The following is a 21,401-nucleotide window of genomic DNA, read 5'->3' as shown; positions in this document are numbered from 1 at the left end:
TACGGGAAGAGGAAGAAGGAAGGTGAATCGAGGAACCGTCCCGTTCTATAGATTATCCCTCCCTCCTCGTATTTCTTCTTACGCCTCCACCCCCTTTTGTTTAACTTTCTTATATAAGCGGCGGAACAAAGTCTCGCGGAATGAGAAGCGTCGACTCTGGAACAATATTTTCTCTGTCTCTCTGTTGGCAAGTCCTTTTACTTCGTGTCCCTACCACCAATCTCCGCGTCTCAAATATTTATATCCCCGATCGCGAAGGAAAATTGCGGATCAAAAATTAAAATTTGTATATCGATATAGATGTCCCTGTTTACGATCGAACCGTGAAACCTGACGATTAATTGGAAATTTTGTAAAGATACCTGCGAAAATTCACTCTTTCTGTATTAACGGAAAAAGAAGAAAGGATTCCTTACAGAATTTGAATATCTTCTGTGATATTTTTTTCAGTTTCCTCGTGTATAATTTTTTGAGAAACGATAATTATAATTGAAGATGCGAAAAAATTAAAAACTTCGATTGGAAATTAAAAGTAAATAGAAAATGAATAACATCGAGAGGAGGGGAAGGAATTTTAAAGTTTTAACAAACGTATCTCGAGAACTCGGATGTGTAATAGTTTCTTCGATAACTCAAAAGTAAGATAAAAAGGGAAGAAAGTATACGTCGTAACATAGCGTATCATGAAATTAAACAAATCTTTAGAAATTATCTAAGCTTGTGTACACGAAGAAAACTTTAAACTAAGCTATTTCTTCTCCTGATAACACACACGAAACATGCCTCTCTAAGCCTACGCCATGGACAGATCATTACTCTCGTGGAACATTTCGAAGTTTACTGCTGAATGGGCAGGAATGTACGGCCAGAGAAGAATACCGATACATTTCGAAGCTGAGACAACATAAATTTTATTCGAACTTTCTTTCCTACTTCTTAATAACGTATACTACGAAGGGAAGATAGAATTTATCTTATAATCTATACTCGCAAATTCGAGTGAAAATAAATATCACCTGTTATCATTCATTTTCATCCTCGAGATTTATCAATAATTATTCTCGAAATTTGAATTTTCTAAAATTTATCATATACATATTTTCAATCTCCATTCACGAAATTTTTTTTATCGCCAAAACTGAACGCGAGATGTAACAAAGTGATCCTATATCAACTTTGAATCCATTGAAAATGAAATTCGAACGGAAGACGTACGGGAGAGATGGCGGATTGAGATGAAAAACCGGAGGGAAAAAAGCGAATTTGAAGAACGAAATTGAAGAAAAATATAGGACGGGATTGAAGTAAAAGTTGTGATAACGATGTTACAGATGTCGAGCGATGGGAACACGACCACCAGCATCTTGTCTTTCATGGCGACCAAAACAGATGCTGGTAGACAATTGTCGTGCCGGGCTGAAAATCCAATCATGGGGAGCGAATCGATAAGGGACGACTGGGTACTCGAGATACAGTGTAAGCGTATTAAAGACACACTATGGAGAAGCGGCGCGACCAGTTGTCGATCAGTTACGATTATTCACCACCGGAACCGACCGACATATTGACGTTTTCAATTTGCAGACACGCCGGAAACGCGGATACAGCTGGGCACCTCGTTGAATCCCAACGAGATCCGCGAGGGAACTGACGTGTACTTCGACTGTTTGATTCACGCCGAGCCTTCCGTTTATAAGGTTGAATGGCGACATTTGGTAAGCGACTTTAATCGTTTATTTATATCTCGTGTTTATATCTCGATTCTCGCGAGGCGAATTGAAAGGTGAATCAAAATTTGTAATTACAAAGTTATCGAACTTAATATATATGTAATATATATATATATTGATGTAATCAATTCGATTTAATTAACATATATATTATTTATAACAAATAAAATCGTAGATGTGCTTTCAATATTTCTATATCTGCATATTTCTTCAATATTTCTTTCTAAAAAATTCTTTCGAGTATTTGTTAAATAATATTTTTATTCTTCGACTTTAAATTTTTATTCTCGAAGGAATAAATATTAATTGCTGTTTATTATAATCTGGATAAAACCTTGGAAATTTTCAACGGCGTGCATTACAATTTCATTGCAGTTTGCGCGTTTTGTATTCCTTCCTTCCCGCCACACCTTAAGGGTACGTTCCTTTATCCCTTGACTAACTAATTTAAACAAAACCTGTTTCCGCGGGATCAAAAAGTTTCGAAAACAGTAGATTTGAAGGGGAGAAAAAAAAGGCACGCGAGTCGAAAGGGTGGAGGCCATCTTGTCAGCGCAGAAAATAGGGGTGGAAATGCAAGGTTGGGCCGAAACAAGGATATTCAAAATTCCGTAACAGCATCGATCGCAAGAAGCGCGCTTCTTTATCCCGTTTTATTCTTCGTTTCAACATCGTTGAAAAATGCAGGAAGATATTTCCCATGGGGTATGATATATGGTACAATTGAAACGTTCGAAATTGCATTTAAAACGACATCGAAAATTCTCCTTCTGGAAGAGTTGTAGCGAAATTTGAACGATTTTTATATTACGTTTTATATTATCGAAAGAAAAAAAGTAGAATTTTTATAAAATTGTCGAGTTGAGAAGAAAATGTTGATTTAATGCAAGATCTCCACGCGTTAATCGTATGGTATATAAACTCATCAACGCTGTATCAATCGCTCTTTGTTACAGGGGAAAACTCTTCACTCCAACGTCACACAGGGTATCATAATCAGTAATCAAAGCCTGGTGTTGCAAGGCGTCGACCGTAAAAGCGCAGGCAATTACACTTGCGTCGGATATAACACGGAAGGGGATGGGGAGAGCACTCCGTTTTATTTGAACGTAATGTGTACGTAATATCGTTAAATAAATGATCAGAAAAGATCCGCGAAGGAACCTTCATTCTTCGTCGAACAATTACAAATTTCTCCAATTTCGAGAAATTGTATAAAAAAAAAACAAATTAAATCTACTGATATTTCTTTTTCTTTTCTTTTCTTTTCTTTCTTCTAATTATAAATAATATTCGACGAAATAATATTCGATTTCCATCCAGTCGTACGAATATTCGATCTTTCTCTTTCGAGAAAGAAAGAAAAGAGATTCGATCGAAATCGCGAAAACGAACGAATGGAAAAATTGATGCGATTCAAATCTCGAATTCCAGTCTCGCCCACTTGCAAACCGAATCAGACGAAGGTGCACGGCGTGGCGAAACAAGAAAAGGCAAACATATCCTGCCAAGTGGACGCGAACCCCCCCGAGGTTCAATTCCGTTGGACCTTCAACAATTCCGCCGAGAGTATCGACGTGGCCGCCAGTCATATCGCCAGGGCCGGCACATCCTCCATCGTCTCATACACACCTATGACGGAATTGGATTACGGCACGTTGCTCTGCTGGGCCACCAATCGAATTGGACATCAACAAGTGCCCTGCGTCTATCACATCATACCAGCCGGTGAGGTATCTTTACGTGATAATTCCATCATGGAAATTCGGCTGTGTCGGTTGTGAACCTCCATATCCCCGTAATTTATTTTCTTTACTTTCGTTTATCTCCACTTTAACCATTATTTGCGAATTTTACGACGTTGTGTATCAAAACAAATTAGAAATCTTGAAAAAAAATACGAATTATTCCGTTTCACCAGTCAAACTTTTAATCGATACGCTACTTGTCCACTTGTCTGATCAGAATCTATCAAATTCGTCCGGCCAAATAGCGCCCGATTTCACTTGTCGGCCCAGTCGTAGTGTTCCACTCTTACTCGTTCGATAAGTGTCATAAATTCTCCTCGACCCATCCTCTACCGACTTTACCGACAGGGACATTTAATATAAATCGCAATCTGTGATTATATCTTCTTTTCGAAATATGAAAAGCATCTATGCACGTGTTTGTCAATCGAGAAAAGTTCGTAGGTTGAATATGAAACGCGAAGAGAGATGGGGAAAAAATGAAACGTTCGCGGTCGGTGGTAATTACAAAAAAAAAAAAAAAAAAGGTAGCGCTATGCTGACTTTTCAAAAGCGACAATCCCACCGTGGAAAATCGAGAAGTTCCGGGATTAAAACGGAAGTTCGTTATCACGTATGCGCATGTATGTGTGGGAATCCGTGCACGGATGGCCCTATTTTTTTTTTTTTCAGTGACGAACGTGGCCATCAAACTACTGAAAAGATCCAATTGTTGCACGAAAAAAAGAATGGCTGTTCGAATTTCGCGCCAAAATATATCGAACGTTCATTACCCATATATCTGATATTCGATCAACGAGATGATCATTTATATTTTCGTGATAACAACATATTGAATTTTTGCGCGAGTATATTCCAACTGTCAATAAAAGTTCTATTATCCCCCTCCTCCCCCGTTCGAAAGCAGGATTAATTTCGATACTCAAAGGAAAACTTGGCCGCTTTTCGACAGAAGCAACTCGTGGAGGATAGACGAGCAAAGTATTTTGAGAAATTAAAAGCAAAAAAAAAAAAGGATCAAAATAAAAATTCCGGCGCGTGATTACGGCAAGTCGTTTTTTGGAAACTAACTTTTCCTTCTCTTCCTTTGATCCCATTTTTATCCGTTTTTTCCCAACCATCTCGTTTCCTATCCTCTATCTTTTTTTCCTCGTTAATTATTCTTTACGGCAAAACAAAATGGAAAACAAATTCACGGTGAAAATTAACCACCTGATATTTCAACAAAATTTCGTGATATTCGTAATCGCGTTTCATCTGGCCAAATAAGATTGAACAATAAAACTTTTGGAATAAAGTTTTTAAAAAAATCGCGATTTAACCAACTCGAAATGAACGCGAAACTCTTTTCTTATTCGAAACGTGTACACAACGAGTGTATCGAACGATGTCTTCGTGAAAACAGTTATATTGCTTGTAAAATTTAAGGGAACACTGAAAAAGAGAATAATGGCCCGGAAGCTTCCGTAAATAAGTTTAAACAGAAGCTTCCTCGCTTCTTGTTTACGCTACCATAAAGAGATCGCGTTTCAGACGAAACATAAAGTGCTGCACTCTTTGTCAATCTAATATTTCGCAACGAAATTATTTCTCAGTATAGAGCCATTATACGAACTTATCCTTTGTACCTTTTTCTACTTTTTCTTTCTTTCTTTTTTTTTTAGTATTTTTAATATTTTTAATAATTCTCCTTTTAAAATACAACGTATGTTTTTTATCCGTTGCTTCGTTCCATTTATAGCGATAGCTTTTTATTATATCGATAAGTTAAAATTCACTTTTCACGTCTCCTCGCTTCTATTAATTAATTAATCTTCGAGCGTAGACATAAAAATATTCGAGGAGTAATTTAATTGATAATTTCTTATGAATTTTTTATAAAAGTAATTATCTAAACGTAATTATCGTAGACTTAATAAAACATATAATATCTGTATAACTATATACTCAACTCCTGTTATTCGTTCCAATAAAAATTGCAAATTAATTGCAAAAATCTCCAAAAAAAGAAAGATAAAATAAAAAGCCAGGAACGAAACAATCATGGGCCAGATAAGTGAAACGAGATAATTATGATCAGGCAAGCGATGTAAATTGTAGACAAGTAGATACAGACCAATCATAAACAATATGGCGCATTAACTATTAGTCCGAATTAGCATAATGTACCAGATCATCGAACTCGTCTTCAATAAACAGATTCGTGTATAATATTAAAATAGTACGTTACCATCGGTGTTTGCATCAGGTCGGCCCGATATGGTTCACAATTGCACCACCTTGAACACGTCGACCAACTCGTTCTCGGTGCGATGCACGGAGGGGTTCAACGGCGGTCTACCCCAGTCCTTTCTTCTCGAAGTGAGGGAGAGCAACAGCCAGGAATTGCGTGCTAATCTGACATCGCCTGTGCCACGTTTCAGCGTCACCCATTTGGAATCGGGCGCCCTTTACCAGGCCTGCATTTACGCGTACAACGATAAAGGGCGGAGCGAGGCGATGGTGGTTCAGGCTGGGACCATGAGGCTACCTGAAAAACAATTAACGTCAGAGTCAGGTTAGTGAAAGTTATTAACTTTACTATATACGAAAAATAAGGGTAATAGAAATATACAGCGTGGTGTTATCCGTGCTACAAATGAGCTGAAGGCGATTTGAGAAAAAATAAAGAGAGAGTGAAATTTCTTCGTTCGAATAATTTTTTAAAAGTATAACTAGTAAAATTGATCCACTTATTTTTTTATCATTAAGTCGTATTAGAAATAACACATCTCCCTTATACAGAGTTGATCGCAAAATTCAATTCAATTCATCGTAGCATTTTTTTCCAAGCTGTAAAAAAAAAGGAAATTATTCCAATATCACGTACGAATAAATAGATCGAATTGTGAAACGACTTTGAACCAGTTTCATCGACAAAAGAGAGACTGAAATGAAAAGGATAAATTTCAATTCGCGGTCGTGACGAGATCTTTGTGCATGAAATAATTTATCCATCGCGGCAGGAAATTGTTTCATTATGCCGTAAAACTGGTTCGTTCGAGTTGCTAAGGTTGATTTCACATCCGTTTCGATCGAAATCGAATATTATTCTCTTCGTATTTTCGTTTTAATATCCGGAAACTGATAGAATTCGACGTTAAATTTTTTTTTAAATATATATATATATATATATAAAGTCTGTTTAAAAAAAATGACGAAACTCTACATTAAAGATTGAATTTTTATTTAGAGAGGCCGAGACAGAACATCAGGCTTATGCCAATGCTGAGCGTGATGATCGGCGTGGTGACCGCTTTGATCATCGTCGCGGTAATAGTAATGGTCGTGCTCAGAATTCAGCACACGCAGGTGGACGAACAGAGCAAGTCGCAAATGGAGGACCACAGCAAACAAACGAAACCGGCTCCCATCCAACGGGAACTGAGGTTTCGCGAGGGAAGCAGTTTGCTCACGGATGAAAAACATCCCAGCAGCCCTTTCAGAAAGCTGGAGAGCAGCGGTGACATAAGCGAGAACGACGAGAAGAACCCAGATATCATACCTCAGCAAATCACCGGTTCGTGCTCGAAAGATTCTACTATAATTTGACTTGAAATTTGCGATACTTTCGATCTCTAATACCCTTTCTAAAGAATATCTTGAAAATGGCTCCAAGTTTTGAAGTAATAAAATTCTTTCTCTTCGATTAAAAATTAAACTAATTTCTAGTTATTCGCGTAAAAGCAATTTGAAATTGTTATATACATGTATGCAGGCGACGAGCCGTCCGAGTACCTGAGAAAGAGGCGGCTCGTGTCGACGATCGAGACATCGCCATCGAGAAGTTTGTTGGAACACTCGACGGTCACTTCCGTAAGCGGGCACAGCAGTTACGTCGGTTACTGCACCATACGTAATGGCATGCCGTTGCACGAGTTCTCGAATCTGACGACGAAGCATAAAAGCGTAAGTTTCTAATTCGCACTAATACGTTTTCCGATTATTCGCCATTACATCGGTCCCTAATTACAACTATTCCAACTAATCCCCTCCAGTTAGATATATTCTAGCTCTCTCCTTTCCCTCGAGCATTTCCATTCAACACGCTTGTCGTTATCAGAATCCTCCCACAACGACAACAAAGCGACGAAACGATTATTTGCCTCGCCCATTTGTAATAACGACAAGTCTCAAGCTGAAACGTTCAAAGGGCATCGATCACCGTACATGTATCCATAAATTACAGTTTCAGCCAATAGTGGGCGACGACTATCAAAGTGGGGTTTGCACGCTCCCGAGGCAACACTGGCCGAGCCAAAGCGTTCAATCAATGTCGATGACGATGAGCCCGCCGATGCTCTACACAGGCCTCGGTGTCGTCACCAGGACGTGCCCGAGCACGACCTTGCTCACCAAGGACGTGGAGGCTAGGATCCCGGCCCAATGTTGCATCCAGTCGCAGAAGGACGGCAAGATGAGCACACCGATCGTCATGGCCAAAAGGGAGAGCTCCGTGTGACACTTTTGTCGCTCGCGGACCAGCCACGTGTGAACAATTGAATCTCATCGTTTAAGCGTTTTCTCGAATCTCTCTGTACCGATACCGGTGATGATTCACGTGGTAGCGACGATTGGATTGGATGGTTGCGGATGAAAGATAAGAAAGAAGGAAGAATTCTTATCCAATGATCTTCCTTTCCTCGGTTTCGATTACAAAATTCGAATGTTTTCACGAGTATAGGGATATCGATTATCCCTATATTTTCCTTCTAATTTAAGCGATTAATTAAATCGTGTATAAAAGGAAGGACAGAGGATGTAGTTCGCGTGTAGCCAAATAAAGCGAGGAGGGTAAACGCGATCTTGAATTGTATCAAAGGAATAATTATTATAAGGTTACCTCGAACGATCGATATCTCTAAATTACGGATCACGGATAGATACCAATCGTCGATTTTGTGTTCAGAGACATTCGACAGTGTACGAAAACGATGTGAGCGTGAATGAAACGGTATACTTATATATATATATATATATATATATGTAGAACCGTACGCAAATTGGAAACGAGGCCGGTTGTATTTCGAACGAATTTATTTCCTCCATTCGCGATTTAGTCATCGCGTTTAACGTCTCTCTGTTCGATCAAGTGCCCTTTTTACATTGAACCGGACGATTCTTGAGCCACCGTGTGTGAATATATTTGAAAAAAAAATAAGAAAAAGAGAGGAGAAAAGAGAGGAAGGAGGAGGAAGAGAAAAAAAAAAAGAGAAAATACGCGTTGGAAGATAATCGTGCGTCGTATGATGAAAGATGTGCGAGTGCAACCGGGAACGAATTATTGATAGGAGAAATATATACTTATACATATGCGTGGGGTTTCGCTCGTGCTGTACATATACCTTGAATACGAAGGATATTTTATACAGATTGCTATAGTATAAAGATGAAATAAAAATTATAAAAATAAAAAAAAGAAATATAAGGGAGCGAAAGAAGAGGGGGGGAGGGGTGGAATAAGCGAGAAGCTATTTATTCCCACTTTTACCGATGATATGGTGAAAGAAGAGGGGGGGGAAAAGAAAAGAAAATAATAGGGGGAGAAAAATATACACATTGTACAATTCGTTTAGCCGTTGTAAGTATAAATAATGTATATGGGTATATAAATCGATCGAGACAACCAGAATAACGTACACTGAGAATGTCCTACGACATGACGAGATAGAAAAGTTTAAATAGTCAATGGGAACAAGAATTTCGCATGTGTGTGTGTGTATGTTCGAAGAGGGGGAAATGACAAGGACGTAGAAGACATATCGTACAGCTTTTCCATCATCGAAAAAAAATTGAAATTAAAAAAACGAAGCATTAGAAACGAGATGAATCGAACGAAAGAAAGAAAAAAAAAAGTAAAAAAAAAAGCAGGTTAAAAAAAAAGAAGAAACATGACAAGATCATCTCCCGTTGCTTTCGTCAGTATGCAGTATTCTGGATTTTATTGTAAAATTACGTATTTGTATAATGTATAAAGTAATGATTTTCCTTCCGCGTAATGATTCGAGGATGAAAGCAAAAATGGAAAAAGGAAATCATATGGAAGGAAAACCTCCTGGTCGTGCTTTTATAAAACTATTGGTATATTTTGATGCTTGAAAAATTCAAAGATCGTTATATATTTGATTCTCGTTTGATTTGCAAAATTCAGAATAAATATTTAATTACTTTCAGATATATTTGATATTACTTCTAATATTTTGATACTTTTAAAATTATTTTTAAAATTATTTGAATGTATCTTATTTAATTTTTATTCTAAAATTTTGTAGATCAAAATGAAAAGATTAGAAAATATATTGTATTTTCCATACAAATTTGCTAAATGAGTAAAGTAAAGTTTGAAAAGCTTTAAGAAAAGTATATGTATGACTTTTATCCACGAATCGTTACTAGAAGCTCGAATGAAAGAGAAAAAAAGACGAATATTTATAGCTTCCTTGATCGTTAAGCACAGCAAAAATGAGAAAACAAAAAAAAGAAAGAAAAAGAGAGAGCTTTCGCTTCGCTCTGTAAATGTCTCCTTTTCCTAATAAATGGTAAACACATTTGTGTGCATGCGTGTATCTAAGAGCCAAAGAAAATATTTGGTAGAAAAAGAAGGAAAAGGAAAAAATACGGGAAGATCTGGATAATTTAATAGATAACTCAGTGTAATACGGTCATAGGAAAATGGCGAACAATGATTTTTCACGAATCGTTCGTGTAAATATTATCGAGAATTAGTCGTTCTTTCGAATCCTCTAGATGAATGTGTTCTTTCGATCTTTAGTCGTTAAGTTTTATCCTCGAAGACACGGTGTCTGATTGTAATATTTAAAAAAGATAAAGAAGAAAAAAAAGAGAGAAAAAGACACTCTGCGTTGAAAGAGAAACGCGCGAAATAAAAACTCGTTATTTATTATTGCCATTGATGGAATTGATATCGCCGCATAGCCAGTGTACTAAGGGGAACTTTACTAATCGTTACGAAAAACACCTATTTCATCTTGTACTAAGCGTCTTACGCTAAAAGGCTGAACAAAAATTTATAAATTAACGAATTCATCCTGACACGATAGTGATGCGCTAGTATCGTTTCGAATGATCTAAGGCGCTTAACGAGTTTCGCTAGCAGCACAATAAATCTTCAACACAAACTGCCAATATAATATCTTTTGATAATTTATTCGAACAATTCTTCATAGTAACATCAACGAAACGGTCTAAACCGAACGGCATCGGTATTGGATTGAAATTTTATTTCATCATCATACTTTTATCTTCAAGAAACGCGAGATATCAATAGCAGAGAAAAATAGTTATTTATTTTTTTTTCCTTTTCTTTTTAAAAATCATTATATTCTTCAGAAAACAAACGTTCCAAATTGATAATCAAATAAATCTTTAAAATTAAATTTTTAAAGTTTTTAATGAATGGGCTTTGGTTTTTTCCCATTAATCTTTGTACTCATTTTTCTTGAGTTCGGGGCAGAATATCATATCACGAGGTGCCGGCCAGATGGTATCTGCAAAATAATCACCATCATTCTAAATAAAGATATTCTTTCATCTTTTTTGAAATTATTCTTCTAACTTTCTTCTGGTTTCATTTTCAATTATCAATTCGTTATGCTATTTGACAGTGGCGAAGATGTACTTCCGTTTTTACAAATTAAAAAGTGATAAGATATGAATATTCACAATATTTATATTATAAAATATCTTTTCTTGTTAATTTGCTCTGAATTACACAGGATAGGAAATAATTCGATTGATAATAAAATATAAAAGAAAATTATATGTATGTATATTTCAAACAAAAGTAAATCAAACTTTGTTTTTGTAAAGTGAATTTAAAAAAATCGAATATGAAAATGCACGTGTACTCGATAAACATTTGAAACAACAAATTCAAAAAAATTATAAATATTATTTTTTTTTTAAATTAAATTTATCGTGATATTTCGTAAAATGAATATTCTTTTGTAAGAAATATTATCTTCTTTTCTTCACGAATTGTTTCCAATCCTACATAGATAATAACTTTTAGAATTAATACTCTAAGAAATGCTATGTTACAAATTAAATGTTACTTTATATTTGTTTAAATGACAAATTTTAATTTTATAGTTAATATACAAAATTTCATTAAATATTATATAATTAATTATTATATAATTAATTGAAATTTGCGTAATAACCATAAAATATCTAAATAATACCGACCAGCGTTTACTCATCTATTTGCTTCGTTATTATATATCTTACAGTAGCCAGAAATAAGAGCCAAAAAAATCTTTTTAGACTAATAATAATACATGAAAGCACCGTTTCAGCCGTATATCGCCTGTATATTTTTAATGATCGAATTTGACCAGCTGCTTTTGCAAAAGAAAATCAAAAAAAAAAAAAAAAAAGAAAAGAAATCATTTGAATGAAATTTGTATATGTAATTAGTTTAGTGATACAAATTTCATGTATCCCATAAAAAAAAGACGTTTTTTTGATATTGTAAATACTCTGAAATAAATAATCGTTTTTATTCAACTATTGTTTGTTATTTTTTTTAAAAAAAGAAAAGAAATTTCCATACGAAAAAAAAATTATGGTTATATTATATTTAAAAGATTATAATTAAAATCAATTTTTACTTGTTAAGTATCGATAATCTAATCTTTCGTAAAAAAAAAAAAAAGAAGAAATTTAAATGTGATTTCATTGAATACAAATTACCTGGATACAAATTAATTGTTGGCGTGACAGAAAATATTTTCAAATAGTCATCAATAGTTAAAATTACAGGATGTCTTATATTCAATAAATATTCTAATAATGTGCTTTCAGGATAATATGGTACAAACTTTTCATTTAATGTTTTCACGACTTCATTCATTGGAATTGACTTTGTAAAAAATATTTTTCTATTAATTTTCGATTTCAATTAACGATTGATTTCAATTTTAATAAACAGAATTTATTACTTCGTTATTAGAAAAACTTACGTTATCTTTAATCGTATTTGAAATATGATCACATAATATATAAATTTTTCTAAAACAATTTGACATTTGATGTAGAATATCATCCAATTCAAATGATGTAAATGGTTGTATTAACGAAGGTGGTATTGAATACACATAGGACCATTGCGAAAAAAATCTCTACGAATTTCAACCAAAAAATGTTTTCCTGTTTCTTTTTTTTTTTTTTTTTTATTCATTTATTATAAATCTCACCTGATGAACATGATGATAAGTTGGGAGATAAATTGCTCTTTTTATTTTACATTTTTCATTTTTATAATTATTTAAAGCTTTGAAATGTCTATAAATTATATCTTCTGCCGCCTATGATAAGAAAATCTATTTTTCTTCATGAAATCGTTAAAATAAAAATATCTATTCAAATATTCTGATTTTGAAAATAATTTCTTACTTAATTCACGTACCTCTATTACATGAACAAAATATTTAGGATAAATAAGGAACAATCCAGTGATGGGAATATTGATATAATCTTCTTGTAAACTATTTATTATAGATTCCATTTGCTGGAAATTATGTTTTATGTACTACATGAATATTGTTTTATAATTTTTCGTGGAATTATTTTAACTTTATCCATAATTAAAATTTCTTTATAATTTTAATTAACTATACTATCTTCATACCTGTTCTAAGTTTACATTTTCACCAATATATTCTCCAATATACGTTACACGTGTTATATACGTAATCTACAAATAATATATTGTTCTTACTTAACAGATTCAAAAATTCAAATCGATAGAAGTAGATGGCGCTTTAGTACGAATTGACGATTTCAAATAAATATATTTATTTATGAAATAAAACATTTACTTGAGAAAAATATATTGATAAATAAACATATTATTATTCTTGATATCTTAAATAAATTGATCAAATGATAATTGATTGAAATTAATTTCTTACCTTACCAGTAGCTCGAAGATTTTTTCTGATTACGTCCAGCAAACTTTTTCGAACAGGTTCAACTACGCGTTTCATAGCATATAATGTTTTACACGTATTTTTCACAATATTATATACACAATGAAATAATATTAAGTAAATTCAAAAATATTTCAAACACTAATAATACTATAAAACTGATTTTAATCGATAATATTCACGCACAACACTAATGACGCGTCAAAGCTATCAAACACTTCGAAGCTCAATGGCGGATATTCACAATTACTACGTTAATCGTTCACTTACAATTAAGTTGTTATTTTTCAAAATTATCATTCTATTAAAAAATCTTCTTTGAATATTATAATAATTTGTTAACTCAAAATTAATTTATAAAGATTTATCATGTTTATATGTAATTAATATACGTTGATATACAATATAATACAATTTTATAAATTTCTAATTCAATCAACGTTGTCTTTCCGGTTCAATTTCAATTTCATTTCAAATTTAATATAATATATATTTTTTAATGTAAAATTTAAATATAATATTATAAATTAATTTATAATTAATTTAAATATTATAATTTAATTTATAATATTATAAAAAAAATGACATCTTTTTTGCTAAATATATTTTATTTTAATTGAATACAAATAAATTACATATCATAGTTTTAAGGAATAATATATGTAAAATTATAATTTGCTAAAATTAAATGAAATAGCAAATTTATAAATTAGATTCATATACAAAACATTATTAATAGTGATATTTATGCATAATTAACTATAGCTACCTACTATCACATTATTATGATTGTAACAAATACATATCTAAAAAAAATTTTATATTTTTTATGTTTTTAAATGAAATTTTATTTTTTTATAGGAAGTAAGTTCTATTTTTTGAATTAATTTTTTAAGTAATATTAAACATAAAAATATAAAATTGTTTATTTTCATATTTTTTAACATTACTAAAAACTGAATAATTACTTTTATTACTTTTTAGCCCTTGGACACTCTAAAATTGGAGGTGGAGGTGGAGTTGGTTCACTAGGATTTCCCAACCACACTGATTTACTAAAACGACCCTTTATAACAGGTGGCTGCCATTTATTGCTGCACATGACTGTAACTGTAGGCTTCTCTGCAGTGACAGTTGCTATAGTTATTGCTCTGAAAGTGAAATAGAATTTATTTAGACAGTGATAAATTATCTTAATCATCAACAATCAAAACTAATAAACTTAAATTTTCACTAAAATAATAATGCAAAACTTACTGTAAGATGATCTTTTAAATTACTAAAAAAATAAAGAAGTATTTATCAACAATTAATTTATTTTTTTATAAGTTATTTAATTCTTCAAGGTAGGTAAAAATAAAAAAGTATTATAATGTATATTTATTTATTAATGAAAAAAATGTATTACAAATTGAATGAAATATATACTTTTTGTAAAATATTTTTCAAATTTGTTTTCAAATACATACATAATAATTCAATATTTACAATAATTTTAACGCTGAATAAAAATATATATGATTTAAATAATTAACACACCTAAAATTTATTATTTAATAAATCTTTTTATATTAAGAGATATAAAATATTTTTGATTAATAATCTCTTCAATAATATATTCTTTGTTAATTTCTAATAGTAAGATATCGCTCTTTTTTCAAATAGAAATTTCTTTAAAATATAAATAAGATATAAATAAACAATAAGTTTATCATTTTATCAAATAACTAAATGATTAAATAATATGATAGATTATATCATAAACAATTCTAGTAGAATACTTATTTTATAATTATATTATTTAACCAAAAAATACAAATTACTAAAACAATAAAATAATATGCAATGCTATGAAATTATAATTGTTTAGTATATTAATATAAATTGATTTGATTATTAAAAATACAAAATATTTGTTCAAAAATAAGAGTAATTAATATTTTTATTATATAAATATAAATCCAATATTTTCCAAAATTTCTGACATTATATGAAATAATAAAACTATTAAGTATGTTAAAAAATAAATCATTTTCTCTAATGCCAAGGCACTTGGTTTGGATGACTGATGGAACCCAATTTGTAGTACCTTGTTGTAGAAGATGTTTGTTGTATTCCTGTTGAATGATTAGGTGGTGTTGCTGCTATAGAAGTTTCAGCACTTTGAGCAGAGGTGCCATCACCTTTCAAAACAGCAACGCATTTCCAATTATTAATATAATTATCTTTCCACAATCGAACACAACCATCATCTCCTGAACTTGCTAAAATAGTTCCCATAATATTCCAACACACTCGCCATACAGTAGGATTATGATCAGAAAACTGTGCTGCTATGTTAATTTCAAAACGTGATGAACCACTTTGTGCACTATCCCTATGTTAATAACATTTTTATCTAATTTCTTATATTCAATACTTATAGGAATAAAAAAAAATTATACTTACAATGTAGGTTTTAATGTAATTATTTGTACATCATTTGATGCAATAGCCAATGTGTGAAAGCTTCTACCCAAATTTGGAGCAAATGCAATATCATGAACAGGGTCAACAATGGATAATGTTTGTGTTTTTGTCCATCTTCTACTACTTTCAGAATATTCGTATATAAAAACTTTTCCTTCAGATGATGGATTTGGATCATCACTTCCAACTGCTATCATTGGAGGATGTAATCTAATATAAAATAATTGATGAATATTTAATTTTCATATTTAAAATATATATTATATAAATTTTAGCAATTTTTTATACCTTGAAAGAGATGGATTCCATGATAAACAGCTACATTGAAGTTTACAACTAATGTCATGTTGTAGAGTCCATTGACTTAAATTCATAACATCAGGAGCTTCATATATTCTAATTACTCCATCTTCACTACAAGTAGCTAACAAAAGTCCTAAAGTTTTAGGTGCAAATTTTACATCTGTAACAGTCTTTCTAGAATCTACTAGATTTGTTCTTCGAACCCAATGTCTCATACCACGTTCTCCTGGTCCTGATCCTTCTCCAACTATAAATAAAATTAATAATAATAACAAATAAAATAGCTATAAAATAATTAATTATAATACAGAAATTAAAAATTAAAAATCAACTAAAATTAAAACTAAAAATAAAAATTAATAATAATATTACCTATCTCTTCCCATACAGCGGCTGTCCTATCAAAAGAACATGTTGCTAAAACTTGACCAAATTCTGGATGTGCCCATGTTACTTTAAATACAGATCCACTGTGTGCTTTCCAAGATGCAGTTAAATGCCAATTTCCATGTTCATCTTCATCCCAGACCTACATAAATTTATAATTATTATGTATGATTACAATAGAAATTGTTCATAGTACAAATACATTAACGATTGCAAAAATCTTACTTTTACAAATTGATCACTAGAACATGTTGCCATTCTTTGTCCATAAAAGTCATAAGCAATATCATGAATCAAATCTTTATGTTCAGCATTAATACTATGTGCTTCAAACATCTTTAATTATTTATTTATTTACAAAATACAAAATAAACTTCGATATATAGATTATTATATGCAATTATTATCAATATAAATAAAGGTTAGGAAATATAATTAATAAATTTTTTTATAAAATCAGCCAAATATGAAAAAATCATAAAATTAAATTTTTATAATTTAATATATAAATCAAACATCATTGTTAAAATCATTTATTTTTTTTTTATACATTTACTTTATACATTTATATCATTAGAAACGAGGAAAAACACTGTAGAATTCAACTAACATTCTTTACTAACATTCTTTATGATCATTATAATTATATAAATAAAATATGTATTTGAAATTTTTAAACAAAATTATCAATATTAAATTAATAGAAAAACTTAATTTTTATTTGTTAAAGTTTGTATTTTCAATATATTATTTGAATGCATTTCAATAAACCGGTACTAAGCACATTGTCACTAGCTATAGTAAAGTAATATTAAATCTTAATATATATATTGTTGTATTTAAAAATATGATGTATTTAAAGATTTATTGTATTTATTTTTTATATTAATAAAATATAATAATACATCATAATATTATAAATTTATTTTAATAAAAATTGTAAAAAATATACATATTTAATGTATTATACTGTATATTACATTACTAGTTATATTTATCTTTCACTAGTAAATTATTAATTTAAAACATATAAAATTTAACTTTTTTATTAATTCCATATAGAATATCATACATTTTATAATTTTTTAATATTCTGCAATTTTTTACTATTTTATAACTTAAAAAAAGTTGTATGAACGACTAAAAATTGTTTCATAACAAATTGTTGTGAAGTTAGTGTATAACGTGTCAGACCACGTATGTCATTCAAACATACTGAACTGTGTATTATAAAATAATTCTGTAAGGTAATTATATTTCATAATTAATTAAATTATTAAATAATTTTTTATAAGATTTTTCTATGTAATATTTTTATTTAATTTTAAATATTTTCTTTATTAGAAATTAAAAATATAAATCGGTAAATTAATCTTTCAATATTTTATATTTTAGATGATTACAGATGTACAACTGGCTGTATTCTGCAACATTCTCGGAGCAACATTATTTTGCTTAGTATTTCTTTTTCACTATGTATATGCAAATTATACGAAATAAAAGAGTAACATGTTGTTACTGAACATAACCTTAACTTGCACTTACATATAAATGGAGTTGTACGTCTACATATTATATTTTATATTGATAAATATGATAAATCAAAATAAATGATTTAATATTGAAAAATAGTTTTGAAACAGAATGATATTTTTTCTAATTCTTATATAAATAATATATGAATTAAATATTAAAAAATATTTATTCAAAAATAATCGATATATATGTAATAATGTAATATTGATATAAGTTTTACATATTTTATTTCAAATGAATATATCATTTTTAAGTACAATTTTCACAATAATTATCAATATACTTTGCAAATAAAAAAAGATATAGATTAGTTACTATCTTCAGAGTATTTTAAAACAATGAAGTTAGTCACTTATAATTCGTAATTGTACATAGTCAATGTATTATTATGTCTTTTGCATACATAGCTACATACGGAAAATTCACAATATAGTTTTGGACATTTAACGTGTAAATTTAGAAAAGTTAATCAGCAATGACTGACGATTCCAATGGAGAATCTACATTCGAATTTGTTGAAAGAAAGACAGATGAATCATCTACATCTGGAGAAATAGTAAAAACGGGTAAGAAAAAAGGCAAAACATAAACACTTGCGTATCTGTCAAATTCTTTTACAAGTGAAAAGATTTACATTCGCTATAATTAGTTAGCACAGTCTTTTATATAGCAAAACATTAGAAATAAATTATAAAAGATAAATTTTTAAAAAGTATAAATGATATTTAAAAATATAATATAAAAGGAATTTAAATTTATAATAAATAGATTTATATTTAACAAATTGTATCTTATTATATAAAATGTTTTATGATATATTTAAACAAAAAATAAATATTATTTAAGAAAAAAATAATTTATTTTTTTTTTATAATATTAATATAGTATAATAAAATAATGCTCATATAGATAACAATAATCATATAATTTTCAGATTCTTTTAGCAGTTTATCATCATCAACATCTTTATTAATGCCACTAGGCATTTCAACATCTACAGGCAATTTATTATCAAATGTAGCACCACCTAGTGCATTACCTAGCTTTATTTCAAATTCTGGAACATTGATATCAGAAAGGCCTAGTAATTTGGAATCATCTACGCAAAAGAAATTTCATGAACAGGAACCTACTAAATCTATGTTAAATACTATTATTCAATCTAAACCATTACAGCAAGAAACACATCAAACAACTGTAACTTCTATTATTACTCCGTCCACACAAAATGTACCAACTACAATACCATCAGAAACTGTGACTCAAGATTCAGGAATGGTTGGAGTTGGTTTATTGTCATGGGTTAAAGAAACAGTAGTAAATAGTAATGTATTGAGCAAAGTTGCAGAAAAAGCAAAAAATAGTGTTAATACTATGATCACAACATTAGATCCTCAGATGCGTGAGTTCATTTGTAAGTAAGAAAGCTACTAATCCTGACATGCAAGTAAAAGTAATTTAATCCTTTTCTATTTTGTAAATTTTTCAATTTATTTGATATTTTATTTTGTATATTTAAATATATGTTATTGTGTGTGTAATTATGTTATTGCATCATATCTAAAAGGAATATATATGTAGTGTGTTATTTTTGGATGATCTGCAAACCAAATACAATTCGCTGTGTCACTGTCATTTACAAAAAACTTTTCTATTTTTTATTTATTGAGCTGAAACTATATAATATATGTATAACAGTAATATAAATCACATATAAAAAAAATAATTTCATATTTTGCATTATAAATAAAAGTTGTGAAAATTTAAGGTTATAAATTAAGAACTTTTATAAATAAATATTTTAAAAAATAAATACTTTTTCATCAATTATGCATATATTTATGTTCAGTATTATAAAGCATTATTTTCAAAAGCAATTTTTAATAATAAACATTATATTTTGTGCCATTATATTGCAATAAAATGGCAAAACTTTTTAAAAAATAATATATAAATTTCATACTATTTATATGTAAATGTAAATAGTGACTGTGCAACATGTTAGTCAATGTAAAAACATATATGCGGGCTCTGTTGAAAGTATACATTTCAGATTCTGGTGGTGACATGGAGATTATAGTTGCATCAGACAAAGATGTTAAAATAAGTCCTGTACGTCAGGCTTTTCAAACTGTTTTTGGAAAAGCAACAGTAACGTGAGTAATAATATAAATTTATATATTATATTAATATAATATTTATTTAATTTATTATATTTTATACTTTTATTTTATTTTATACTATTTTACTTTTATTCAAAGAATTCATTATTTCTATAGTGGTGTCTCAGTAGAAACTTCTGCTGTAGCTGCTCAACCAGTTGGTTTTGCTGCTGGTGTAAAAGGAGCAGAAGAGAGAATTAATTCTGCACGAAATATTCCAACTCTTCCAAAAGATATACCTATAATTGCAGTGGAAAATTTTTTGTTAGAAGTTGGTGAAGATAAGTGGTATGATTTAGGGGTGATACTTCTTAATGACCCCAAACGTAATGTGAATTTACAAACCTTCACTCAAATGACTCCAGTACCAAGTCAAATAGTAACAATGGCACAAGAAGCTACACCTGAAGATTATCCTCTTAAATGGTCTGGATTGTCAGTTACTGTTGGTAGTTTAATGGCAAATAGCTTACAGGTTAGTTTCAAATAATTATAGTATTTACATTCAAAATTGTAAAAAATATTTTTCTTATAGGTTAATCACAATGAATGGCATCATGCACTTACTGGAATTTCCAGAAGAGATATTATACTTTTAGCAGTTCAATCACTAGCTGGAATTTATAAAAATACAATTAATCCTGTCTAAATTTTTATGAAGAGTACATCGACGCAATTTATCAATGAATTGCGTTTTTGTAAATATAATTATAATAATAGTATACTTGTATCAGTTGCAAAATTTATATTTTAGGCTCTTACTTTAAATAAGTATCTAACATTTTATCACATTGTTGAAACGAAGATTCAATTTCAATTAATGTGACATACTTCTATTAAATTAGTATTTATAAATTAAGAAAATGTATTTTAATTATATGTGGCAATATGTACAAAAAATCAAAGAAATCAAGACAAAATATATAAAAAAATAGATTTGGTATACTGAATGTGATTATTTCATCACATGTTAATGATAAATATTTTATTAAAATAAAGGTATATTTTATTAAAATAAAATAATTAATAATTTTTATAGTTTTATGTATTTTTTTGTTTCCTGGTTCCATAAAA

At 30.0% G+C, this 21,401-nt stretch overlaps 3 protein-coding genes and 1 long non-coding RNA gene across 11 annotated transcripts in view; 2 read left to right on the top strand and 2 right to left on the bottom strand.

Annotated features, from left to right (window-relative positions):
* The window catches only part of LOC107996525 (neural cell adhesion molecule 1-like), a 245,986-nt gene extending 234,061 nt beyond the window's left edge, over positions 1–11,925 (top strand). The window contains exons 7-14 of the mRNA XM_062074672.1: positions 1,332–1,476; positions 1,585–1,715; positions 2,687–2,846; positions 3,165–3,458; positions 5,727–6,035; positions 6,711–7,037; positions 7,236–7,426; positions 7,707–11,925. Of these exons, the coding sequence (XP_061930656.1) occupies positions 1,332–1,476; positions 1,585–1,715; positions 2,687–2,846; positions 3,165–3,458; positions 5,727–6,035; positions 6,711–7,037; positions 7,236–7,426; positions 7,707–7,979 (1,830 nt within the window). The 3' untranslated portion in view covers positions 7,980–11,925. The remainder of the gene's footprint in view (positions 1–1,331; positions 1,477–1,584; positions 1,716–2,686; positions 2,847–3,164; positions 3,459–5,726; positions 6,036–6,710; positions 7,038–7,235; positions 7,427–7,706) is intronic.
* Positions 1–13,680, bottom strand: part of LOC114577355 (uncharacterized) — a 96,527-nt gene extending 82,847 nt beyond the window's left edge. For 5 of the 6 annotated variants that reach the window (XR_009829635.1, XR_009829638.1, XR_009829634.1 and 2 more), the window contains exons 1-2: positions 13,453–13,680; positions 5,709–6,008 (exon numbers count right to left, since the gene is read on the bottom strand). This is a non-coding gene — a long non-coding RNA (uncharacterized LOC114577355). The remainder of the gene's footprint in view (positions 1–5,708; positions 6,009–13,452) is intronic. The other variant, XR_009829636.1, reaches the window with a different exon arrangement.
* A 379-nt stretch (positions 13,681–14,059) lies between these two features.
* On the bottom strand, positions 14,060–18,126 carry LOC107996530 (nucleoporin SEH1). Of its 2 annotated transcripts, XM_017054607.3 has the most exons (6): positions 16,855–18,126; positions 16,615–16,771; positions 16,228–16,489; positions 15,919–16,149; positions 15,560–15,847; positions 14,060–14,621 (listed from the first exon to the last, which is right to left on the bottom strand). In XM_017054607.3, exons 1-6 carry the CDS (start codon positions 16,963–16,965, stop codon positions 14,444–14,446), a joined length of 1,227 nt encoding a protein of 408 aa, XP_016910096.1. In that variant the 5' UTR covers positions 16,966–18,126; the 3' UTR covers positions 14,060–14,443. The 2 variants fall into 2 exon arrangements, with proteins under 2 accessions (XP_016910096.1, XP_028521909.1); XM_028666108.2 differs by lacking the exon at positions 14,060–14,621 and having other exon boundaries at positions 14,838–15,847.
* Positions 18,127–18,441: 315 nt separating this feature from the next.
* Positions 18,442–21,361, top strand: LOC107996587 (protein PRRC1). 2 transcript variants are annotated; one of them, XM_017054727.3, is made up of 5 exons: positions 18,442–18,731; positions 19,100–19,579; positions 20,219–20,321; positions 20,445–20,802; positions 20,863–21,361. In XM_017054727.3, exons 1-5 carry the CDS (start codon positions 18,641–18,643, stop codon positions 20,974–20,976), a joined length of 1,146 nt encoding a protein of 381 aa, XP_016910216.1. In that variant the 5' UTR covers positions 18,442–18,640; the 3' UTR covers positions 20,977–21,361. The 2 variants fall into 2 exon arrangements, with proteins under 2 accessions (XP_016910216.1, XP_016910217.1); XM_017054728.3 differs by having other exon boundaries at positions 18,499–18,731; positions 19,100–19,567.
* Positions 21,362–21,401: the final 40 nt, after the last annotated feature.

This window comes from Apis cerana, linkage group LG5 (genome assembly GCF_029169275.1).
Source record: "Apis cerana isolate GH-2021 linkage group LG5, AcerK_1.0, whole genome shotgun sequence".
Taxonomy (NCBI): domain Eukaryota; kingdom Metazoa; phylum Arthropoda; class Insecta; order Hymenoptera; family Apidae; genus Apis; species Apis cerana.
This window is presented reverse-complemented; position numbering and strand designations above follow the sequence as displayed.

What these genes read in the sequence shown, in the direction of transcription:
- LOC107996530 (XM_017054607.3), bottom strand. Translation starts at nt 16,965, where the DNA reads ATGTTTGAAGCACATAGTATTAATGCTGAACATAAAGATTTGATTCAT. An exon ending in CGCTGTATGGGAAGAGATAG is followed by an intron (nt 16,490 to 16,614) that starts GTAATATTATTA and finishes TTTTATTTATAG; the next exon opens with TTGGAGAAGGATCAGGACCA. An exon ending in TGGAATCCATCTCTTTCAAG is followed by an intron (nt 16,150 to 16,227) that starts GTATAAAAAATT and finishes ATTTTATATTAG; the next exon opens with ATTACATCCTCCAATGATAG.
- LOC107996587 (XM_017054727.3), top strand. Translation starts at nt 18,641, where the DNA reads ATGACTGACGATTCCAATGGAGAATCTACATTCGAATTTGTTGAAAGA. An exon ending in TGGAGAAATAGTAAAAACGG is followed by an intron (nt 18,732 to 19,099) that starts GTAAGAAAAAAG and finishes TATAATTTTCAG; the next exon opens with ATTCTTTTAGCAGTTTATCA. An exon ending in TTTGGAAAAGCAACAGTAAC is followed by an intron (nt 20,322 to 20,444) that starts GTGAGTAATAAT and finishes TTATTTCTATAG; the next exon opens with TGGTGTCTCAGTAGAAACTT.